Genomic DNA, 23,680 nt, shown 5'->3' on the forward strand with positions numbered 1-23,680 from the left:
GTTTTTCAGCAGGATCCTTGCTTAAGAAGGTGAAGGTAGATCTATGCAATCACTGCAGCTTAGTCTAATTTATAGCCTATAAATTGCACTAACAAAACCCGCTTGTGAGCTCTGAAGAATGAGGACCGTACGGTTTGACTACTCGCGCCGGGAAGCTGAAGAATTAACCTCCTGTGGTAAATCCTCGTGATCCACAGCCCTTTCCAGGCAATAACCTGCTGTCCTTGCGTCAAACAGCTCTGAAGCGAAGAGCCTGAAGCTTTCCCTCCCCCTCAACCACAAGAAAGACGGGAGTTGCTCATAAACGGGTGCCGAGCTGATATTGTTGGTGTATTAATGCCCCGTACCCCCAGTTTCACAGACCACCCTTTGAAGATGGAAGTTATTTAACATTCTCCTGGTTTAAAATATGAGCAATCAAAAGGCGCCGGGCTTACACGCTGTGCTTTCCCATTTCCCACTACTTCTCTTGCCTGACAAGGTATTCTTCAAATTGAAAAGAGGGCTCCTGAAAGCCCGGCTTCGGAAAACTGTAAATGAGTTCAGGCTTCAGCCCACTGAATACAATCTCATCCTCCTGACTGAATACAAATAATGCATTTTATTTTGTATCAATTACCATGCCTGAGAACAGACGACCACTGCTGGAGCTATTAAATAAATAAATAAATAAATAAATATATACAGGGTAAGGGAAAAGGCACGCCAAATTAATAAAGCAAGCAGCTCATTACTCCACACCTAAACCAGCTTTGACGGAGGCACTGGAACTCATAAGATGCGTTTCACTGGGTTGGGATGGGCTGTTTTGCAGCCATCCCGCACGTTCAATGTCAGCCATTAGTTCTTCCCAATCGGGCATCAATGTTCAACACACACCCAAAAAAATATATAATACTAGTAATAATAATAACAATCTGCAGCCTCTCCGAGCTTCAATACTTGAAGTATGAGTCAAAGAAGCAGTTTCACTTTTCACTCGGGAAGCTGACAAGCATGACTAGAGGGGGAATAAAATAACATTCAGTTCGCATAAATATCAAGCAGGCTGCTTGAGACTGATGGGCCAGGAATGTATTCTTAGCCATCATTCTGGCAGACAGGCCCAAGGACACTCATAACTTATTTTACAATCATTTAGTTTCAGCTCAAGTGGAAAACGTGACAACTTATCTCTGCTGACAAGATGCCATATCGAACCTTACAATTAACTCTCCCATGATTATCTGCCCAGCCCATCATTAGCTTTGCAGTTCTTGATGGACTGTACAGGCAGCTTTCCTTGATGATGGTCATCATTCGCAGGGTGTATATCTATATTATACAACATTAAGGACAAAACTCTCCCCTTGCCATGTAGCTGGGGTTATCCTGACCAGCACATCCTCAGTTCTGCAACTGCTAAGCCAGGTTTTTAAGTGATGTGCTGCAATGTGCTGCTGAAAAATGTCCTCTCCTCCAAAACAGAGCACCACCATGCTCCAGCCTATGCCTGCTGCTGCCTGTAGCCCAGACAAATGAGCTAGAGATGCCCATGCCCTGTCCCAGCAGTCAACCTACCTCCCTGCCCTCCTCTAACACCAGTGCCATTATTAACTCCTCTCAGCTGCGAGAGCTGCCATGAGCTGGGCCCTTACAGTTTACCTCTGCATGCTCACAACACCTTAAGGAGGATGCCATGAACTTCACACGAGTGTTCGGCCACTTTCTGTACCAACAGGAGAACAGGTTTCTCATTAACGGCGAGCTTCCAGCTTTGCAGCATCATGGAATAACATGAGGTTTATACCAAGAGACAGCAGAACTTCTACACAAAGCAGCATGAGAAAGTACGTTCCAGAAAAAGTAGTAAAATAGACAATTCATAGTACACGTTGACGGTAAGCTGACATCTATGCAAGTTATTTGAGGTCATTTAAATATGTGTAGTACATTGCTCCATACCCAGGAGGAACGTGTGATACCTGGTAAACAAACCCCTTTTATCAAGAGATGGGATATTAAATAAGCCAGCCACTCTGCTGTTAGCACAGTGATTTTTCTCGATAGGTGCACGACACATGGGATAAGACAAAGACTGTGGTAGGAGAAATAAGAGCTGGAAAGAAAGAAGTATCTTGCCTACAACTACAACCCAGACTTATGAGATGGAACATTAAATGAACAAAGAAACCAACCAAACCTTCTCAGCAGAGTCTCAAGGGCTGTGCTGTTGTACTGCGCTTCATTTGTCATTTGAAACACATTTGGGATCAGTTTCAGGGCAGTATCTCCTAGTTTGATCCCAGGTCAGTATTGTATGTTTATAAGAGGTAACATTCTACACAAGTCTCACTTCTCATCTTTTTATAGCTTTGGTTGTATCATTTGGAAGATGCACATGCTCCACAAAAGGATCTCAAAAGACAACTCCATTTGTGCCTTGTACGGACGGTGCAAAAGTCCTTCTGGATTTGAAAAGGGTAAGAAATCCATAGAATCCATAGAAATCCATAGGATCCTAGACTGGTTTGTGTTGGAAGGGCCCTTAAAGCTCATTCAGTCTCACCCCCTGCCACGGGCAGGGACACCTTCCACTAGAGCAGCTTGCTCCAAGCATCTTTTTCCAACCTGGCCTCGAACACTGCCAGGGACGGGGCAGCCACAACACACACAACCTTCTCTCCTGTGTAATTCAAAGCCAGCCTGTGCTTCCTCAGTGCCCCTAGCATAGTGTGAGTAACTTGCACCCCAAATTCCTCAGCATCTGCACCGAGAACGTCTGAGGTTTGAATTGAAGCCGTTTCTTCTTTACTACTTGCAGCGCCTGCACTATAGAGCTGCAGAAGATACCAGCACAGGAACCAAGGAGGAGAAGAAAATGAGGGACAATAAGCAGGTAAGAGTGCCCCAGGCAAGGGTAAAGGAGCTGGGGGTGTAAAAAGAAATGGGGGCAACATACAAGGTACAGGAATAGCACAGCACAAAGGCAGAGGTACAAAAATCTAAGAGTGGAGCTTCATCTTTGGCCCACAGTTCCTATTCTCTCTCTCACACACAACCCTCTCTCCTGTGTAACCATGTGCAGTGGAAACAAGGATATTCTGACCTCTTCTATTTTCATGTCTTTTGATTTATTCCGTATTTTTGTCAAATCACCTATTTACAAGAACTTGAAACAAACTCAACAGGTGACGCTATTCTCCGGAGACCAAAGCCGAGCTTGATCTGGTTTACATTTTTCTTGCATCTTCTTGTTACATTTTTCCAACAGGCTTTCAAAGTGAAATTAGACTTTTTTGTCAAGCCCAGCTCCCCAACATGGCCTTATTCTCAAGTGGCTGGAGATTGATTAATTTGGGTTTTTGATTTGCCCAAGTGACAAGAAGGCAGACGTTACAAAAGCGGGACCTGTGAATGGGATCAATTAAAGAGCAGAAGCAGCAACACAATTAATAGCACCAGGTTCAAGAGGAAAAAGAAAGCGCTGATGACGAAAACAACAGCAACAGCTCTGACTGCAGCAGGAATCTTTGCCGCGACCTAAGGAAGGCTGGATCCAAAGAGGGTGTTTCAGAACTTTCACTATGCCATTAGTGCTGAAATGAAATAACGCAAAGATGTCGGTAGCTGGTGGACTGAATAATAAAAAAATAGCTGGACACTTTCATCTTCTACACATGTGTTTTAAATAGAGGTGAAAAAAAGCAATCCTTTTATTTAAACACAGGAAGCAATAGACTAAAACCATCTGTAGTTGTATTTCAGACCCATTTCCCCAAGCTGAGATTTTTCTGGCTGTGAAATCCAATGCTCTACAGCTTCCCTTTACAGCTATTACCATAAATGTTCTATCAAGTTCTTTATATTCCTCCTCTGCCTCAAACTGAAGTTAAAGGGATGGTGCAATTGCACAATGACTGCAGAAAGCTGGAGTCAGGCACGGATGGTACAGGACTGACATTAAAATCCTGTCAAAACTGCAGCCTGGCAGAAGTCTGTGGATGGTAATAAACACTCAGAAGTGGGGGAGAAGGGGTGGCACGAGATTACAGCCTACAGACAAAATAAAGAAGGTAGAAATGTCTGAAGTACAGAGAGCTCATACCTTTGGTAGGAATTAGGCGCATCCGGTCATCGTTTAGCTGAATTCAGCTTGGACACTCAAGCTATCGAGGGCTTAAATTAACCTGCTGCACTGAAGGAAATTAAAAGGAAGCTCTGAGCAGAACTGGGGGATGGAGATGAAAGAGCCTCAGGAGTATTCTCTTTCCACGGCGTCTACCATTTTTCCAGCCTTGTGCCTAAAGCCTGTAAATCACAAAGCTATCCTGTCATGTACAGAAAACCCCACTGAATGCCTAAATTACTGCCTCCTTCCCTCTCGTAGCAATTTCAATTAAATAAGGAAAACTAAGCTTCCTTCTTGGGTGGAAGGAAAAAGAAAGGGTCTCTTTACTTCTCTGTCTCCCTGCTTTTGGAGGGCCTAGCTTCTGCTATGTGTTCACATGCCTGAAGGAAAGCAGACCTGGAGGCATGGCAGGATCATTTCCCCTCCGCAGCCTAATAAGCCACTTTGTGAGAAGCGAGGGACATCATCCACAGTCTTGAGAGACAGAGTCAGGCTCATGACAGTAATGCACAGGTATCAGAAGGACTGGCTTCAGTATGTCAGAAATAGCAAAGCCCTTGTTACAGTCTCTGTTATCTAAAGGGAAGACAAAGTTACTTCTGGCTCATTTTCTACTAATATGCAATGTCTGACTATCATAAAAGAAGCATGAAAGCAAAAATGCAATATAGTGTTTAAACCCCCACCCCCCGCCCCCCGCAAGTATATTCCTCGGTACATTTTGCCTCCTAAGGAGCACCCTAACACAGTGCTAGTAAAACACCATCCTGCTCCTTAGAAATCAAAGTATTGCAAAGAAAAACAACTCTATTTTGTTAACTCCCTTTCAAAGCCATCTTATGAAGTTAGCTTCTTGTACCACAGACGGAATTTACCATCTTACAAAAGGAGAGGATACACCTATTCTTGAGCGGCCCCCCTGTGTTGCCAATTCAGTGGCAAGCAAAGTAAAGACTACTGAATATTAGAGCACCTGCAAGCCTCAGAACATGAAACAAGAATGAGATGCTAATCTCTCTTCTACACATCTTGCTTACAGCAGCTTTAGTTCTCAGGGGTAGAGATATTATGAACTACTCCCTGAGTGAACACAGTTTGCTAATCTGTTTTATCCCCCATTATGCAGATGCATCTTTGCCTTCTTTGTACTGTGTGCTGAATATGCCCTGTGGAAAGATCAAACATGACAAGTTGTTTGAATACATAAGGACAACAAACTAGAAAGAGATGTAAGTCTTAGATGTTGTAGGATTGCAACCACATCCCAAGGCAAACTAACTCCATGGCTCCCACTGAATAAACCCACAGTCTAGATGTATAAGGGATGTCTCTAATTCTTCTGGCATAATGTTTTCACTGGGCAGCATCAGATCCGTTGAAAAGATGTAATTCTTACATGGTGTCACCCTGAATTGCTACAAACTGTGTGTATGATGCTATGGGCATTGCTCCTCCTGGCCATTAAGTGTATACAAAATGGGAAGGTGAGGAATATTACAAAAGGCAGCTGGTTATGGGGATTCATTCCAGGTAAGTAGTTCTTAGCCACCCTGTGAGGGAGAAAGGAGATAGATGGTCCTTTTAAAGACAAACTGTACGGCTGTGGAATGTTTTCAGGGCAGTATCTCCCCGGTTCGATTCCAGGTTAGTTTATCTCCCACTTCTGGAGACAGGTAATAATCAGACACCTCAAAGAAGTTACCAACTGTGGCATGCCAGACTTAGCAAACCCACCAAGACCACCCCAAGAAATGATGATCTTCAGAAAAGCAAACACTTGGAAGCACCACTAGAAGAACACGTTCTGGATACGCAAGCTACACCATGACCAATTGCATACAACACCGTGTGACAAATACTATCTTATATCCTTGTCAAAATGATATGCATAATAAATTTGCCTTAATTACACAGACAGGGTCAGAGCTCTGCCTGATCTAATGATCAGCATTGTCTTCTAATTGGAAAAAACCCTTAATTAACAATAGTCTGCATTGAAACAGAGCCTTGAGGTCTCGAGGCACTAGGAAAATAATGAACCCATGCCCTACTGCATCATTTCCTACTGAAATATTTACCTTGTATTGCAGGATAGGCAAAATAAAGACAGAAAGGAAGAACCGACTCTCTTCAAAGAAAAGCTCAGAGCCAGAAAGACGTCTCTGTCTCTACTCTTGTACTTTAACCTTCAGTCTGTATAACCTGTGAGCAACTTCAAGCATCAAACCCACTCACTGGTAATTGAGGAGAGGTTAGGTAGCTCTCCACTGTCAGTCCACAAGACTTCAGCGACAAGCCCAAATATCAGTGATTTGGAAAAAAAAATAAAAAAATCAAGAGACTTTCACCATTAACATTTTCCAATTAAAGCTGAATAACTGCTATATAATAAATAGGTTGTTAACAGCATCATGCTGGGTAGGAAAAGGCTAAGGCTTTCCTGGTGACGTAAGCCATGAGCACCAGCATCAGAAAGGAAAAGAAATAATGGGAGCAACACGAAGGATACTCTTAATCAAAGACAAGAATCAAACATTTTCCTATTGCAGAAACCTGTAGAGGAAAAGTAAAGCATTTAACATAAAGCAACGTCTTTGCCACCTTTTATAGGTGTCAGATGACACAACTGTCATTGACAAACATTTTATCAACCACTCTTTCTAGCTCTTACCAGCTCTTCTGAGGGTTCAGATAACCAGAGCCAGGACCCTTCTTTTGCTCTCACAAAACCCATGCATCAGAAAAGCCACTCGCCTGGAGTGACGTGTAAACTGGATACTCCTCATCGACCTGGGCTGCGGGTGGCATACACGATGGCTGCATTAAGGGATGAGATCAACTGTAACAAATGAAGGGCCCAGAGACTTGAAAGGAGATGCTCTTCCACCTGCGGGGAAGGCCAGGTCTCTGCGCTTCAGCTGTCCCCCAACAATCAGCAGGTTGTGAAGGACTTGCGCATCGGATCTAACACAGAGGCTTCTTTCACTCCTTGAACTGTGTATACTGTGAAGCAGCTTTGAAGTGTTGGATTCCATAGGTAACATATACACAACATCCCTGTACCCCCAGCTCTGTGATCTGGACTGGAAAGAAACCAAGCCTGCAAACAGACATGCTTGATGAGGCAACAGCTCTCATGTTGATTGGAACAGAAACTTCATTAAGCTGGAGAAGAAATAAAAGCATTGTGTGCATTTCTTGCACTCGCTTTGTCCAGATCCTGGCCAAAACAAAGCAGTGTGGTTCTGGACATGCAATAAACAAGAAATCTAATTATTACAAGCATATATGTGAACTTCCAAAGTATGGATGTAAAAAGAGGAATTCTGAAATCACAAATTACTCTGATGGCAGCTGTACATTAACCTTTTACATGCTCAACTTTGTGCTTAAAACATACCTAAACTTTATCACATTTAGAATTTGTATTATTATTATTATATAAATTTAGATTATTAAAGTTTATATAAAATGGTTAAGTAAACTAAAAGAGTGTCAATCTAGTAAGCTTGCTCTTTTTCCTCCCTCAGTCTTACTTAAAAGGTGCTTAAATGTACAATGCATTGGGCTCACGACATTTTTAAGCCGCATTATTTGAATCAGAACAGTTTATGAAGTGTCACACTTTGCTCTTATGTCTTTTCTTGAGAATGTGTCTCTCAACTTCTGTTATTCTCTGCAAGAATAATTTACTTTTCTAAGTTCATATTGAGTGAATTTGGCTTGTGTACTTATTTCCTTGTAATTATAACTGATCAAACTACATCACTTCTGAATGCACACAGGCATCCTCACATCAAATGCAGCTCTTCAGCTTAGCTAGTGCCAAAAGGCCTGCCCTTCTGCTGCTGCTGAATGTGGTCAATGCGTTGATTTTTCGGCCACTCTTTTAACAGTCTAAAGTCTAAGACCATAGGTCATATTTATTTCTGAGATACTGCGGAAAAACAACTGATCCTCTATCTCAACCTACCAGGCAAGTGACCTACCAAGAAACATCAGAGCAAACCTCATTCCAGGCTGCAAACATTTCAGACTAAAGCAATCTTAAAATACAAACATGTGAAAAATACCTTTGAAAGATTAAACTATCTTTTTATACAGATGAGACTGGGGAACAGCCTCCCTGGTGAAGAACTCACTTTGTACAGGGGTATCATCATCTTCAGTATTAACCCTTCCACTCTGATACAAATTAATATAGAAACAGAGAATAGAATATGTTTTACAGACTTCCACATACAGTATCTGTCAAATGTCAAAGATCTGAGCTACAGAGAACTGGCTGGCCGCTGAAGTTCCACAAGAAGACAGTTGTGGAGATATATATATATATACACACACACACATATACATATATATATATAATAATAGAATAGCTAGGGTTGGAAAGGAACTTAAGATCATCCAGTTCCAACCCCCTGCCATGGGCAGGGACACCTTCCACTAAACCATGTCACCCAAGGCTTCATCCAACCTGGCCTTGAACACCGCCAAGGATGGAGCATTCACAACCCCCCTGGGCAACCCATTCCAGTGTCTCACCACCCTAACAGGAAAGAATTTCCTCCTTATATCCAATCTAAACTTCCCCTGTGTAAGTTTTAACCTGTTACCCCTTGTCCTGTCACTACAGTCCCTAATGAAGAGTCCCTCCCCAGCATCCCTATAGGCCCCCTTCAGGTACTGGAAGGCTGCTGTGAGGTCCGTATTTGTCCTGGTTTGGACTGGGACAGAGTTAATTTTTTCTTAGTAGCTCATACAGTGCTGTGTTTTGGATTTGGTGTGAGAATACTGCTGATAACACACCAATGCTGCCCTAAAACAAGGACTTCTCAGTCTCCCATGCTCTGCCAGTGAGGAGAGGGCACAAGAAGCTGAGAGAGAGCACAGCCAGGACAGCTGACCCAGGCTATCCAAAGGGATATTCCATACTACAGCATGTCATGCTCGGGATAGAGACTGGGGGGAGCTGGCTGTGAGGTACCTATCAGTGACTGGGGTATCCACTTTCCTTCCCTGGGAAGTCCTGATTTTTGGCTGCTTAAATACTACGAGTGGGAAACTGAAACACACTAACCCTGTGCCTGGACGGTCAGGAATGAGGAGTAAGACACAAGCTTGAAGACCTGATAAAAAGAACATTCACTGTTCTCACTATTCTTTAGCCAGGCTAAAGTCTATGCTTCAATAATAAAAATACAGCGCTCTGGTTTATTATTTTCTCTTTTCTCCTGAGTGGGGACAAACAGAGAAGGTGTGAAAACCAAACCCAGCTACAGGCAGAAACAGCACTGATTTCTTGAGCACTGCTAGACAAGTTAGACTAATTGTAGAATCCCAGACTAACTTGGGTTGGAAGGGACCTGAAAGCTCATTCAGTTCCAACCCCCTACCACCCCCCCAAGCCATTCTCCTTGTCCTGTCCCTACAGTCCCTGATGAAGAGTCCCTCTCTGCATCCTTGTAGCCCCCTTCAGACACTGGAAGCTGCTCTGAGGTCTCCATGCAGCTTCTCTTCTCCAGGCTGAACAGCTCCAGTGTTCTCAGCCGGTCTCCATACAGGAGCTGCTCCAGCCCCTGCTCATCCTCATGGCCTCCTCTGGACTTGCTCCAGCAGCCTCATGTCCTTCATCAACGTGATGCCTAATCAACATCAGCAACCAGAACCATCCTCCACCATGTCCTTCTCCCCTGTTGTAAGAAACATTCCAGGCACATCCTGATTTCAGTTTGAAATCTAAGTGAAACTGAATGCAAAATATGCATCTAAGCATCCATACGTAAATGATGGGGAAAACCAAAGCTTTATAGTTCCACTCAAAAAGTTAATTTAGTCACATAAACAAATTACTGACAGACATTTGGCACTTGAGGCTGTGAACAAGATTAAGATGAGCAGGAGGTTGCCAATGTCAAATTATCTGAAGATGAAATCTCGCATTTCTTGCCATTTTGGACCCAAGCACAGGTTTTAATTGGTGAATGCAACAATTCTTTATATTTTAATTAGGGGGAGTGCAGAAAGAAGAGGATCTTAAGCAAGTAAAGGAGATGGGTTTCTGGAACAGTGCAGAACTGTAAAAATCCATATAATACAGCTCACCATTTAAACAGCAGCACCAGGTAAATACAGAAGTACTTAGCTGAAATGCAGCAAAGTTGTGTGGAAATACCCCCTCCTTGAACTAACATCACGACACAGCTCAGTTTAAACCTCAAAGGTTTATTGGTGCCATCTCACCCTTCCAGCATGGACACAGAAACTGAAGACCTGCTTTCATATCTTCCATTCCTTTAACTCATCATAGAGACATGGAACGGTTCAGGTTGGAAAGGACCTTAAAGCTCATCCAGGTCCAACCCCTGACACGGGCAGGGACACCTTCCACTAGAGCAGGGTGCTCCAAGCCCCTGTGTCCAACCTGGCCTTGTACACTTTGAACCCATACTGCAGACAGGCAGCACATTGCAGTGGTTTTGCTCCTTGACCAGTTTTGCTTTCAGTGTAGTACACTGGGCAGAGTTTGAGGAACACCTCCCAGTGCTCTTCATCCGTATGATATGGATGCTCTTCATCCATCATTTTGCACAAATGCAAATACCCAGAGAACATGAGATAGTGCCTGTATTTTGTGAACTTGGGTCAGAATCTCCACAATCTTAAATCAATCTCAAAGTTTTCCATTCAACTGAGATTCTTACAGTCTACAAAACAGAATGGGTAAGCATTGAGTCCTACTCCTCCTGGATGCTAACACATTCCTAAAACACCACAGGCAGAGAGCATCATTCAACACTCTGAAACCCTCTTCAGAGAGCTTATCCTTATGCTGACACCATTCTGGAGAAAAAAACTCAGTGAAAAGACAAATGGGACATACACCTATATCTTAGAAGCAATCAGAATGATCAGATTTTCTTGCTGACCTCTTTCTAGCTGAGCACTGAAATCCTATGGCTTTCTCCTGCTTTACAACATTCTAGAAGCCAGTATGAAACACTAAGGTCTCATTTAAATATAAGACAGCCTTTGGTATCCTCCTGGCCATCTCGCTGCAGTGGAAAAAAGATGAATAACCCAACTATGACACTAATACAGCAGAACATCTAGCTGCAAATGTCTTGTTCCTGGAGAGTGTCAAGATCTCTACCTCAAAACACCTTATGGTGAGGATCTAGAAGGAGATTCGGAATGTTCAGAGACAATGAAAGCTGCATGAGTGAAAACTGCTAAACTTACAGTCTAAATGAGGTGGTGCTGGCCGATTGCTTGGGCAATTGTGCAAATATGGTAAGGATGTTCCTGTACTCTCTCTCAAGACAACATCATCTGCTTTAAAAACAAGGATGAAGTTTGAGCCTGATTTATTATTATAAGGAACCTATTTGTCACCCCCAGCACAGCAGGAGCTCTGCCCCGCATGCCTTACATTACTCTTGGGAACTACAGGTTGCAAAACTGCATCTTCCCCTGTATAAGTGAACATCAATCTGAATTCTGAAGTCCTGCACGATAATTCTTGCTGTGCATTAATGGCCATGAGGAAGGTGCTACAGTGATTCTAATGATGAGAAAATACCAGTTTCCTATTCCATTTCTTGACTAAGTAAAGGCAGATGCATGCTGGTGGAAGCCCAGCTACCTAAGACATTGTTGTACATAAGTCTTTCTGGTTGACTGGGCTGCTTGAGGGAAGAGCTTGTCAAGCATGTGAGCTAGATTTTAATACTGGAAGTTTTGAGTCTGCAACCTCATGCTGAACGGGGTAATTTTCCAGAAAAGGCTCAAAAGTTGTACTTGATAACCCAAGTTTCCTTGAGATATGTTAGGCTGTTTAGAAAGCAGAAGGCAATAAGAAGTCATTGTTAGCAGAGTTTACCCTGCTGAACTGGCAAAGGTCCCCTCTGGAAGTATGTGCCAGAAGCGATTTGTCTGTTGATCACAAGAGGGTATGCAAAGTACATGAATGTTTTCTTTTCCTTCTTAAAGACACTGTAAATTACTTGCACATATTCTGTCTTGTACAGGGCAAGTTTTACAATAGTAAATATTAGGAACTGCAGGAAAACCAGAATAACTCTAGAGAAAATAGAACCCAACAGCTCTCCCCCTTTAGATTTGCTTCTCAGTAACAATTTCCTTCTTTAGAAATAAGAAAAAAGCTCTTCCAACTGAAACCACTGATGTACTTCAACACAATAAATAAATCTATTTGGAATGATATCACAAAATCAAGGAATGGTTTGTGTTAAAAGGGACCTCAAAGCTCACCCAGCTCCAAGCGCCTGCCACGGGCAGGGACACCTTCCACTAGAGCAGGATGCTCCAAGCCCCTGTGTCCAACCTGGCCTTGAACACTGCCAGGGATGGGGCAGCCACAGCTTCTCTGGGCACCCTGTGCCAGCGCCGCAGCACCCTCACAGGGAAGAATATAATTCATCATAGTCAAGAACTTGCCTTCTGAATTCCTACAACTTTAAATTATGCTTTCTTGCTCCCTTTTTGAAATGAAAGTGTTAGGACTGTTAGAAGCAGGTTGAACCATTTTCTTTTTCTACGTACAGCAGAAGACTCCATCATTTAATCATTCCAATTGCTCATGACCAGAGAAGTAAGGCAAGTTGTAAGGTCTGCATTAATATAAACACTCCAATGACCTCTCATACCCTATGGCATAGTGAGAACTCAATTTTACATCAATAAACCCTAACAGCAAACTGTTAGAAACTCCAAAGACACCAGGTATTACAACTTACATAAATTACAGCTGAGATCAAATGGCCCGTACAAGCAATTGTACAGTGATAAAGCCTAAGTGGATGATATTTAAACAGATACGTGATTTACTGCAGAATTTTATATCATGCTAGAATTCAAATGTCAATTTATAAGTCTGAAGGAAAGAAATCCCTGTCCCATGCAAACTATTGTTTGCAGCACTGTTTCAGAAGAGCTTAATATTGTTAAGTTTAAGGAAAAAAATCTTCCCTCTGATAGTCTCAGGACACAATCTTAGAAGCCAAACTATAAACCCTGATATTTAAAAAGAGATGAACAAGTTACTTTGGAAATAACATCCTCAGTCTTCTGTGAGTGAAGTCTAATGAAGCTGATTTGTGCAATACTGGCTGTGGTTTCTTCCATCAACCTTTCTGATACTCAGTTTAAAGATCTGTCTCTCAAGCTCTTTAGGGATGCACAATTGTGAAGGCTGGAGGAACAGCACCATATCCTATTAGTAGCAGCAACACCACCAGTTAATACATTGCAATCATGCAGATGCACATTCCTGAACCAAAAACTTCAACACCTAAACAGGTTACGAATGCCTCCCCTGAGACCAGACAACCTTCTTATTCCCCAGCAGCGAGCAACTAGAGATAACTCAGGGTGAAACAAGAGAAAGAGCCATTAAGGAAAAGATTTATCAAAGGAAAAAAATTGAAGGCTTCCAATGCGATCCAGGAAAACCTCTTGGCCAATAGCTGCAGTGGCAGTAATTGTTCTAAATCTATCAATAAAGCTAAGCTGCTCCTTCATTGACTGCAAACACCAATTTCTTTCATGGAGGATTATAAGTTGATGCTCATGGTCTCTCTACTGCCATTAGGGTGATAAACAGTTTAAACTACATCAGGATCTGACATGTAGATCAATTCTGGGTCCATAAAGAATCTACACAAGAGCTTCCCGGACAGGGATTTACTGCCCCCAGTTTTTATTCTCTCTTGCTGCTAAAATTACTTCTGTCAAGTACTTAAAAGAGCCAGGGAAAAAAAAAAGTAAAAAAGAATTAATTTTTCATGTGCTGCTGGAACGGCCTTTTTAAATTCCAGAGTTTTTAAGGCAAATATGTTCCTGCTTTTAAAATCAAGCTGAACAGTGGGTGGTATTTAGCTAAACAGTGAGCCACTCGCACGGTCCGCTCACTATCAAGCAGACAGCAATTTGAAACACTGAACTAAGCTGTCTAGATTTTCTCTGAGGGCAGTCACAGGCTTCACGTTACCAGCACCAAATGATATTAGACATTTAATTTTAAACTTCAGGTACTTAAATGTAAAACCTTACAACAGTAATAGTCATAAAGCAGTGGGGCATTCCATTTCAGAGAATGGATTTTTCTATTTTTCCCCTTTAATTTAACCAGCACCTCCTGTTTTGTGGCTCTGCCCACTACAAAGTAATTTATCTAATTAGGAGATGTTCACAGCTGCTTGAAAGACAGAAGCCCCAGGAAACCAAAGGTCTGGTTTGGAAGACTTTGAAAAGTTCTCCAGAGCCACACAAAGTATTAATTTAATGTGGGGGGGGGGGGGGGGGGGGGGGAAAGAAGGTGCAGAGAAAAATTGAATCCCAATATGTTATTTTGTCTACAATAAAACCATGTGACAATAAGCAGCATATTCTCCCATACACCGGCATTTGAATTCCAAATGATGCTTAGCTTCTCGCCGTACCTGCTGCTTTCACAGTGTTACCTTTTTATGAGTAAAATTCAAAACTCTTTTAATGGAGGAAAAGTACCCCCTGAAATTAAAAAGGGTTTTTCATGCGTCAACTTGCCAACATAAAGGACACATCTCTGAGCTTACCGAAGGATGAGACACTGAGAGCAGTGAATTATGCTGGAGGTTTTGGAGCAGGTTTAGCACAATCCTGTTTCCTGCTAACCTAAAACACACGTCACCATCAGTCCAATTTTCCCCACATATTTATAAAGTTAAAAATACAACTTGCAGAACGTCTTCAGGAAACTGTTCAAGCCCAGCTTATTCAGAGGTACCCACCAGTCACCTGCATTTTTGGAGCAGGTATTTCATAGGTAATTCTAGCTGTCGTCTCTTCTGATCCAGAAGTAATCACAGATGAATGTCAAGTCAGAAAAGGGTACTGCACATACTTGGGAATACAGAGCTCATGGAAGAGAAAAGATTCCCTTCACCAGGAACTGAAAGCCAGCTGAAGCTCAGCATCAGGAGCAAAGCACAAGTCCAGCACGGATCTCAATACCAGAAGCAGAGTTACAACGTAAAGGGGAAAGGGAAAAGTAGGAACTTCGGTTGAATTTCTACTTTTCAACATTCTGATTACATGCCACTTTGAGGAACTTTCTGATCTGCATTTTGAAGACTTTCCTCTCCTACAGCCTCAGTTAGCTCTAAGGAGCACAGGGATGATATATGTTCACCTGCCTATAGGTATGTCAAGCTATAAAGGACTGGAGACTATTTTGTCTTTCACTTGCCTTCCTTCTAGTGCAAACATACAATATTCTCCAACTTTTCTTTGAAAAGCTACAGTACAAAAGAAGGGCGCAGAAAGCCAAAGCTGTGATATAACCTTTCAAAAGGAAACAGAATTGGGATGGATTAAAACGATAAAACAGCTCAGGAAAAAGAGAGACACATCTATATCCTTAACTGTGAAATCAGTTCACAGTCTAAAGGAATCCATGTAGGGCAATGCAGATTGCCCTGAAAGACTAACCAGTTTCTAAAGAAATGGAGGAGTTGAGTGGACACAGAAGGGAACAGTGCTGAAGCATTTTATCTTGCTGCTGAACAGGATCTACAGCTGTCACTGAGGCTGAAATAAAATGCATTTGTTACAGACATACTTGGTCAATATCGGTGCCATTCTGATGCAAACACCAAGCTCCTGAAGATGTCACCCACAGGCTCAATAAATGCATGTGCTGCAGTTATCATAGAATCATAGACTGGTTTGTGTTGGAAGGGACCTTAAAGTTCATCCAGTTCCAGTCCCCTGCCATGGGAAGGGACACCTTCCAATCTGACCAGTCACTATGGACTTTAGGGCTAATGCCACTCAGAGCCAAGGTGACCGCAATTTTAAACCCTCCATTCTCATAAAGTGGCACTGAAAAGCTGCCCAAAACTGCTGAAAAAACCCGAGACAGTATCAGGACTATTAAAACCTTATACAGGTACATACTTTATATATATATATATGCATATATATATGGGACATGTGAAATACTTTTTCATATTCCTGTAATTCTCACTATTTTAGGGATAAGCAATTCAGAAACAACTTTCCTCCCCCCTTCTCCTGTCCTATTGACATTTCTCCCCATTATCCATATTCTCAGTTTCTTCTCAGTTCACTCTTTCACACATTCTTCTCGTCTTGCCCATTTCATGAACTTTCCATGGTTTCTCCAACTGCCTGTTAAATCCTATGCTCCGAGACACATACATTCCAATGCTATGAACTATTTCTGCACCACAGCACATTAGAAACACCTGTGTCCCAGCACACCCATCATGGCTGCTTCCAGCATGCTCTGATTTGCTTGGTAGCAGGTCAGCTATAGGTGAATAGCATTATATCCCTGTCCTTCCCAAGCACTCCACTGAAGCCAAATGCACCATTTTGTTACCACATATCATGCCTACCCTTTAGAAACCACAACCCCTGTCTCCCTGTTACAATCTAATCACTGCAAAACACCATCTGGAATAGTGTTTGCTCCTTTTAATACTGTTAAATGCTCCACAGGGAAAACACTATGACTACGCCAGTAGTGTGCACACATTAAAGCAAGAGCACAGCAGAGAAAGGACATCCTGATGAAAAGATGTGGAGGATAATTTACTACTAAACACCTACCACACGGAGTAAGGAAATAAGAATATCAAATGAGCAACCTACATGTTGCACCCGAAACTAAAATGTAGCTGTACTGTAACTGTATCAGCTCTCCTTGCTGATAAAGTATTGTACTGATCTGTTTTCTGATCTGATTTCTCTTTTTCTCTCAAATGCTACAAGTTTGGCTTCCAACCGAGCATCTGGGTGAACATCAGACTGTTTGGGTCTTTTTCTTCCTTTAAAAGAGCAAACGACCAGACTCCCCCTTCACCCCACAGCAGATAATCCCCCCCCAGCTCCAGGTTTCTTACCACTGCTAATGCCAGAGTTTGCAATGACTGTTGCCTCACTCCACTGATCTGCACTGGAGACCGAGTAAGAGCGCTGATGCATACCATCCGGACGGCTGTTGAAGGAGACTAGACTGATCCCACTTGCCATCTGAGACACAGATGTGCTAGTAGTCACGTTCCCTAGACATAAATGGAAAACAAATTGTGTCAATAGAGAAGACAAAATTGAGTCGCGTGAAGATGGACGGGTGCATCTTAACAGAGCATCAAAAGAGGTCACTTAACCAACACCAAAACCAAGCAGCCCTCCTTGCAACAATGAAGGGTGATCAGCTTGGGGCACCGCAGATTTCCGCAGCCCTCTCAAATCCAGCTAGGAACTTCTGACACAAGGGACTGAATTGTCAAAATTTCACCTCATCCTATTCATTCCTCTTCTAGGAAACACCACCTTCCACAACCCTGCTACCAATCACCTCCTGTACAGGTTCTCCACTTGATACAGACAAGCACGGAGCACGCAAGGCAGACTGCACTGAAAAGGAAGGTATTCCTGAAAACCACTGTTCACACATGCAACCAAGATGAGCCAACGAAGACTTTAAACCAATCTACCTCAACTCCACAACTTTAAACCAATCTGCCTCAAAATACTATTTCACGTAAGCATGCAGCCCAAGTAAAGCCAAGAACTTGGCCACAGGGAGCAAGTAACTGGTAGCGCTGCAAGACCAAGCAAGACACTTAGACTTTTAATCTTAAAACAGCATCATGATACAAAGCACACACTAGAGGTTTGTTCCACTGACTGCAAACATCATTCCTGTGTCTCATCTCACAGCAACACAAAATCACAGCTCTGTCTGAAGGTCTATGACGCTACAGGTGAGATACAACAATAGCCTTTCCCCAGCATACACCAGAAACAAGTATTTTCCTGATCACTGAGGTCTAGGACAACAAAATGCTGGGAAGTGTGTGTAAGGGGGAGCAACAGGAACAGGTTTCTCGCCATAAAACAGGAGAAGTGTGATCTGGAGAACAGGAGCCTCCGGGGAGACGAGCTTTAAGGGCCCTTCCAGCACAATCCAGGAAGTGATTCTACGATCGGGTTGAATAAATGCTCAGAGTCACAACAATAAAAACCTTTGCAGAAACTCAGATTTCTGATGGTTTCAGTCACAACTTGATATGGGCCCAAGTCTGCTCAACAGTGTTGGTTTCTGAGCGTATTTGACTCCAGTCCCATCACAGGACTTGCATATTGCAAAGATACAAAGATTTTACAATGCTACTTCTCTTCCTCACGGCAGGCTCTCACAAATTACCCCACAGGTCTTCTATGGATTTAAGAATACTCTTTAAGAACACATATAAAGGGAAAGAGAGACAATTTTACAGAACACCCTAACACTTTGCATTTCCATTGCACCTTCTACTGATGAGTTCAGAAAAATTAATGAATTAATTTTCAATGCTCCTGTGAGGTTGTTAATTATCTGCTATCATTTCCCCCATTTTTCAGAGGTTAAATGACCCAGGGCCACAAAGGAAGATTGTGGCAGACTTGAAAATAAAACCCAGATCTCCCGACTCCCAGTTCTATCATTATGTCTTTTCCCAGAGCAGCCTTTGGGAAGACAGCATTGCTCAGTGAACTACTTTGTGTTATTAGAGTTGGCATAATTGTCCCTTTCTCTCTTCCCCTTTCCCAAGACTAAATCTCATCTTTAGTCCCTAGCACAGATTCAGCACTATAGTATCTGTCCACCTGAGTCTTGAATGCACTTACACAGTCCCAAGAACTGCATGGCAATCTCTGCTTTGAAGACATGAAATACATATAGGATTTTGGAACCATGCTGGTGCCTCCCAGTGAAGTGCTGTAGCTACTGGCGCATAATTCCTCTCTAATCACCTTCCCTGGGCAACCCTTTTGTCCAAAAGAATCCCATAATTAGAGCATCATGTGCCAAAGTACTGGAAAAATTTATGCCTCCAATATCTTCAGGATATTATGTGCCTGACTCCATCAACTGAGATCAAGTTGCTAGTGCTGGTATTTTAGCACCTTCCAAAGAAATGTTCAACAAAGAAAGCAGGCCTACAGAAATGCAGGTACAAAGCAGAGGATCAGGTTATAGCTCAGTGTCCTCAAGTCACAAAAGAAAATGGAAATACTAGCTGACAGTATGCAGATTTTGAGGTTTCTTAGAAGAAATACCTCCTTCCAAATGGGTAATGATGCTGATGCTCACTTTGGAATAACCTTTTCCTCTTGTTTTCACAATCCATTAATAAACGATTTTGATGATACACCACATTAAAGAGAGAGGCTGACATGAATGACTGAGCTTCAGACCAAGTGGACTAGAAACTTGAGATTTAGGCCAACATCAACACCATGTGGATCAATAAAGAGAAGCCCTAAGATCTGCTCCTGGGGCAGGACAACCTGCTAGAGCAGCGGAGGATGGGGACCAACTGGTTGAGTAGCGGCACTGCTGTGAAGGACTAAGAGTTAACAGTGGATGTCAGAATGTGTGGTAACACTGTACTTGACACAAACCACAAGCTGAGCATCTAAAACACTGTACTCAGTGTCTCCTACTTAAAAAAGATGGTTGGGAAATTAGAAAAGAGCCAGCGAAGAACTACCAAGACAGTTAAATCTCTTTGGTTTTGCTGTATGACCTTTTCGGGCATCTTTAGGTTATGACTGGTAAATAGCTTTGGAAACAACTTGTTTTCTTCACAAGCATCCACCTTGCCAAACTCAAGAGCAATGCCACAAAAGTGCACTTTCAGCCTGTAGCTATCTTTCACACCGCACCTAGAAAAATGGGAAGCCACATGTAATGAATTCCTGGAAACAATTACTGGATGACCCATCCATGTTACCCTGTACTGGGTGTTGCGCTCTCTGAGCAGTAGTATGTTGACATCTTCTGACCAGTTCACATTTGAACAGAGGTTTTAAGTCACTTTCTAACCATGATGCAAAAGCAAAACCTTAGAAAAGAGAATATCAAGACTTCTACATCATCATGTCTGCATCCATTTTCACCTTAATGCCACGTTATGAAACTCCATCTCCCATGTTACTACATCAAACTGTTGAGTAAGTGACTTATTCTGCAAACCAAATAAGAATTCTTCCATTTAATGTTTCTTAAAGGTACTGCCATAGTGTGATAGACCTGCTACCTGCACCCCTCGCTCATTCAAGGTTAATTTCCGCTTTCTTCACGCGCTGTAAGGCTTTACATCAGACCATGCAAGCCAGAATCCATGCGTACACATCAAAAGGACTGGACTATAGAAACAAAGTGTGCCCTTTCCCCTCCCTTTCTGAATGTGTTCAGCTCTAGCACAAAGTTGTTACTTATGACCTTATTTCAGAATCATTATTTCCCAATTTACAGCTCATTTTTCCACTTCTCAGTTTAACTGCATCATGCCCAGGACATGGATTCCACCACCCCAGTAGGCACTAATGGCATCACACCGAAATAAGGACTATTGGAAGTCAGCTGCTGTTCTTGCACACTCTGTATGCTGCACAAAGCTTCTACGAAACAGTCTTATGGATTTTCCTGTCTGTAATGGGCAAACCCCAACCCAGGCACCTCAACGAAGCATTTCTGCTCAAGGATAATGCCTCAACAGAAATAATCTCAGTCTTTCAGAAGAGAAGTGAAAGACAGTTAAAAAGAGGATGCCAGCAACACTCACTGAGAAGTGAACCCTGTACACTAGGTTAGGCACATGAAGCCTTTACATCAGGCTTTAGAAGCAATGGCCTTGATGCATTCTGCCTCTGCTGTCTCTCCTGTTTGTACATGCATACACACACATATGTATATATCATAGAATCCCAGACTGGTTTGGGTTGGACGGGAGCTTAAAGCTCATCCAGTCCCAACCCCTGCCATGAGCAGGTGCCTAAGAGCTCATCTCCATCTTCCCTCTGGCAGGTTAAAGCCATTCCCCTTGGCCTGTCCCTAAAGGCCCTTGTCCAAAGCCCCTCTCCAGGTTTCTTGTCAGCCCCCTTTTTATCTACCTATCTGTAGGCAGAGAAGATACATACATTGACATTAACACAAAATCCACGGTCAGCTACCTGGCCCATTCAGGAGCTGTGAAAAGAGTGCTTCTTCAAATACAGCATATATGCATCAGCTGGTTGTTTAAGTTGATTAGCAGGGGGCAGTTAAATTACTATGCTAATCCATGTATTCTCAGCACTGTTTCCTTGATATGGATATGTGTATATGCTTACTGGGAAGCCTTGATTAGTTCAAGCTTCAATGTGTCAAAGGCTCCAGATTCTTTCCAAAGAATAATTTCAGCTGTACTCACATCCCTAAAGTGTGGGAGCTGATTTGAAAAGGTACTTACCTCTACCATATGCTATTTTTCTTTAAACAATTTGCATTTCAAAGTGAATATGGCATTTATATTTGAATGAATATCAGTATGTTGCCAGAACTTGTTTCAAATGAGCAAAAAAAAAAGATGCTGGTCTCCTATTGAACAAAAATGTTTTCATCTACCAAAGGAGCATCAAAGGGAGAGTTCCTCTTTCTAGCTCTAGACAGCTTTATTAAAACTATCTTTTCTGATATTATAAAATACCCCGTTACGATCGCGCTTACAAAACGTTCAAACAATTAAGCTCTACAAAACCCATCCAAATTAAGATTCAAGATAATTTCCAGCTTGGGTGAAAGCTCAGCAGAAGAGCCTCTATGAAAAGCGAGAGCGCTCACAGAGAATCCAAAGTATATGTCCATCTATTCAGGGTAAATAGCCACGAACAGTAAGGAACAAATAAAGACAAGAGGCTCAGCAGAAGAGAAGATCTGCAGAGGAGTGCATTCCTGTGTGTACATATAAAGAGGCTGATAGAAACACACACACACTGGGAGTAAAACATGTCTCTCTTTCCTATGCAGAGGGACTTCCTGACAGCATCAGATTACAACACTTAGAAATATGATGAAAATAAGAAGATTTAAACAAAACCAGGACCATACAGGATGCTAAGGGCACATCTAGTCAGTAAAACCCAAAAGATAAAGACTCAGTGTACTATAAAAATGTGAATAAAATATACAATAAAGTTTAACAGAATGTTATCTTACATAAATGTTATCTTACATCTGCACAGAGACCTCAGAGCAGCTCCCAGTGTCTGAAGGGGGCTACAAGGATGCTGGAGAGGGACTCTTCATCAGGGACTGTAGCAATAGGACAAGGGGTGATGGGTTCAAACTGAAACAGAGGAAGTTCAGGTTGGAGATAAGGCAGAAGTTCTCCCATGTGAGGGTGCTGAGGCGCTGGCACAGGGTGCCCAGAGAAGCTGTGGCTGCCCCATCCCTGGCAGTGTTCAAGGCCAGGTTGGACACAGGGGCTTGGAGCAACCTGCCCTAGTGGAAGGTGTCCCTGCCCGTGGCAGGGGATGGAAATGGATGAGCTTTAAGGTCCCTTCAACCCAAACCATTCCTTGATTCTACATATGCAGTAACCTGCCCAACTATAAAAGAAACCATGCAGGGTTTTTGCCTCTTGCTCCTGTAGCAGAACAGGATGATGGACAGCATCTTAGCTATTCCTCTTTTGCCATCTTTTAGCTTAACAAAAACAGCACAGTGAATCCTCACCGGGCAGCACAGGTTCTTTTAACACACCCACCACTTTAAACTGAGCCTTCACCAACTACACCACCCACTAATTACAAACACACAATGCATATCATTCACAACTATACCCTAAGAGGCCAGATACAAATGACTTCACTCCATGGAGGTGGTCACACTCATGATTTCTCCCAAACAAATCACTTAGTTACAAGAAGTTGTATTCAGAGTGCAACTAATACATTCTTGGATTTATGACACAAGCAGAGATTGCAGGGGTTGTGAAGCAGAACTGTATTTTTCCATGCAGCAGCAGCATGTGAGACCTGCAGAGTGGCTGCACAGAAAGACTGAAGCAGATGAACTAGAGCCGATGCTTTCACCATGGCCGTGGTTTATTTGTGTTACCCTCTTCATGTTCACAATGAGTTTCTCTTCCAAAAAAGAAAAGAAATTAACCTCTTAAGGCCAGAGGGCTGCGCTCACCAGCTGTTAGAACTAATGAAAAATACATTAGAGTTGTGGGTCAGGAAATCCTGACTCTTGGTATCAGAGGGTTAATTGTTTCAAATCATGTTGGGTCAATTTATGTTGCAGGAATACTGCCTATTCTTGAAATGCCCTCTAATTCAGTAAAAGGCACTGTCAAGTAGATTAGATTGGCTGTTGGTTGCCTGTTCAAAACCCACTCCTGACACTGCTCCCTCAAGTTTCTGCAGGCATGAGGGTGCAAAAGGAAAGGGAAAGAGGGAGCTCTGCCAGCTGCAAAAAATGAAAGGCATTCCTTTCCCCTTCCCCAGTTCTGCATTGCCCTGATGAACCGGTTCCTAGAGTTGTGCAGGTATCTTTCCAATGGACAAATCTTTCCTAAAAGTGGGTGACCGCCCAAGCTGCACCACTTTCTGCCTCCTGCTTTGCCTATAAACATGCATGCTAGGACAACTCCTGCTTTAGCTGGAAAATCTGGGAATGGCTCTTCTGGGTTCCATTCGCCTGCTGCTTCACATCCCAGC

The 23,680-nt window shown here is 42.6% G+C and overlaps 1 protein-coding gene across 6 annotated transcripts in view; it reads right to left on the bottom strand.

Moving 5' to 3' along the window:
• AGAP1 (ArfGAP with GTPase domain, ankyrin repeat and PH domain 1) overlaps positions 1–23,680 on the bottom strand; it is a 327,080-nt gene that overhangs the window by 93,760 nt on the left and 209,640 nt on the right. For 4 of the 6 annotated variants that reach the window (XM_065669647.1, XM_065669648.1, XM_065669643.1 and 1 more), the window contains exon 12: positions 17,044–17,205. The exons of the other annotated variants lie outside the window; for them this stretch is intronic. In XM_065669647.1, coding sequence (XP_065525719.1) covers positions 17,044–17,205 — 162 coding nt within the window. The remainder of the gene's footprint in view (positions 1–17,043; positions 17,206–23,680) is intronic. 6 annotated transcript variants of the gene reach the window in all.

This window comes from Lathamus discolor, chromosome 3, assembly GCF_037157495.1.
Source record: "Lathamus discolor isolate bLatDis1 chromosome 3, bLatDis1.hap1, whole genome shotgun sequence".
Taxonomy (NCBI): Eukaryota; Metazoa; Chordata; class Aves; order Psittaciformes; family Psittacidae; genus Lathamus; species Lathamus discolor.